This window comes from Otolemur garnettii, unplaced genomic scaffold, assembly GCF_000181295.1.
Source record: "Otolemur garnettii isolate 467f Iridium unplaced genomic scaffold, OtoGar3 scaffold00005, whole genome shotgun sequence".
In the NCBI taxonomy this organism is placed as follows: Eukaryota; Metazoa; Chordata; class Mammalia; order Primates; family Galagidae; genus Otolemur; species Otolemur garnettii.
The window spans coordinates 1,005,359-1,006,648 of NW_003852400.1; the positions used below are offsets into that span (position 1 = coordinate 1,005,359).

Below are 1,290 nucleotides of genomic sequence, written 5' to 3' on the forward strand. Positions count from 1 at the left end.
AACAAATGCTAGTCGTACTCCACTATCTGCATCTGTTCTCTTTGTGTGCATAGGTCTCATCTCCCCACGTTAAGTGGATTACAAATAAACTCTTAAAACAGAAAGTCTGTGTCTCTTGGTGTAACCCCACCAGTGCTTGATAACCAGTAAGTGGATGAGTGACCCATCTATGACTTTTCACCTGTTTACGGGGCCATCTTTGCTTTCCACAGAGGATAGTGCTGATTTGGACAGCATTGAAGCAGTTGCTAATGAAGTATTGAAAATGGAAATGCCTAGCACCCCACAGCAGTTGCAGAACTTGACGGAAGAGATACGTGAACGAGTTGAAAGCCTTTCTCAAGTAGAGGTTATTCTACAGCAAAGTGCTGGTGACATTGCCAGAGCTGAGTTGTTGCTAGAAGAAGCTAAGATTGCCAGGTATCTAAAGACATGGCATCTAAGGGGCTCTTTTATGTGTGTATATTATTTATGGATTAAAAAGATATTTATTTAACTGATGACATTTTAAAGAAAGAAATGAGTCTGGCTCTTTGCAGGAAGAAAAGAAGTGCTCTTTCCTGAGGTACTTTTTTCATGTCCATAGACAACTATTATCTCATTCTTTCCCTCAGCAAAAGTGCGACAGATGTTAAAGTCACTGCTGATATGGTAAAGGAAGCTCTGGAAGAAGCAGAAAAGGCTCAGATTGCAGCAGAGAAGGCAATTCAGCAAGCAGATGAAGACATCCAAGGAACCCAGAACCTGCTAACTTCAGTAAGATATTATAACTGTTAACCAATATTATGTGTAGGAGAAAACACCTACATAGACTTACATAGAAAAGTAAGTGCAATTGATAGTTACATATGAACAGAAATCTTACAAGTCAACATTAACTTAAATAAATCTAAACTACTCCCTTAGCACAGATGCTAGAAGTAAATGGAGATATATTTTCTAGGGGAAAAGTAAAGATGCTGAAGACATTAGCCCAGTTAAGTCCCCTCTCATTGTCTCACCCACAGAAAGCCTAAGAAAGATAAACTATTCTTTCAGGAAATAGCATACGCTGTGTTCAGCAGTATCAAGTATAATACTGTTTTCAAAATTAGGTTTTAGAAAACTGTCCTTTTATAAAGCAACCCAAAAGCAGCGTATACGGTTAAGACCAGTGTCTAAAGATTTGGGTGATTAGTCACAAAAATTTTACTATACAGTAAAATTAAAACCCACTGGAGAGCAGTGAGTAGGCTTCCAGTGCCCAATTCTAGAGGACTCTCATAGCCTATAGCTAATCTGTTTTACTCA

At 38.5% G+C, this 1,290-nt stretch overlaps 1 protein-coding gene across 1 annotated transcript in view; it reads left to right on the forward strand.

Annotated features, from left to right (window-relative positions):
- LAMB1 (laminin subunit beta 1) overlaps window positions 1-1,290 on the forward strand; it is a 75,329-nt gene that overhangs the window by 68,613 nt on the left and 5,426 nt on the right. The window contains exons 28-29 of the mRNA XM_023519583.1: window positions 134-420; window positions 615-756. Coding sequence (XP_023375351.1) covers window positions 134-420; window positions 615-756 — 429 coding nt within the window. The remainder of the gene's footprint in view (window positions 1-133; window positions 421-614; window positions 757-1,290) is intronic.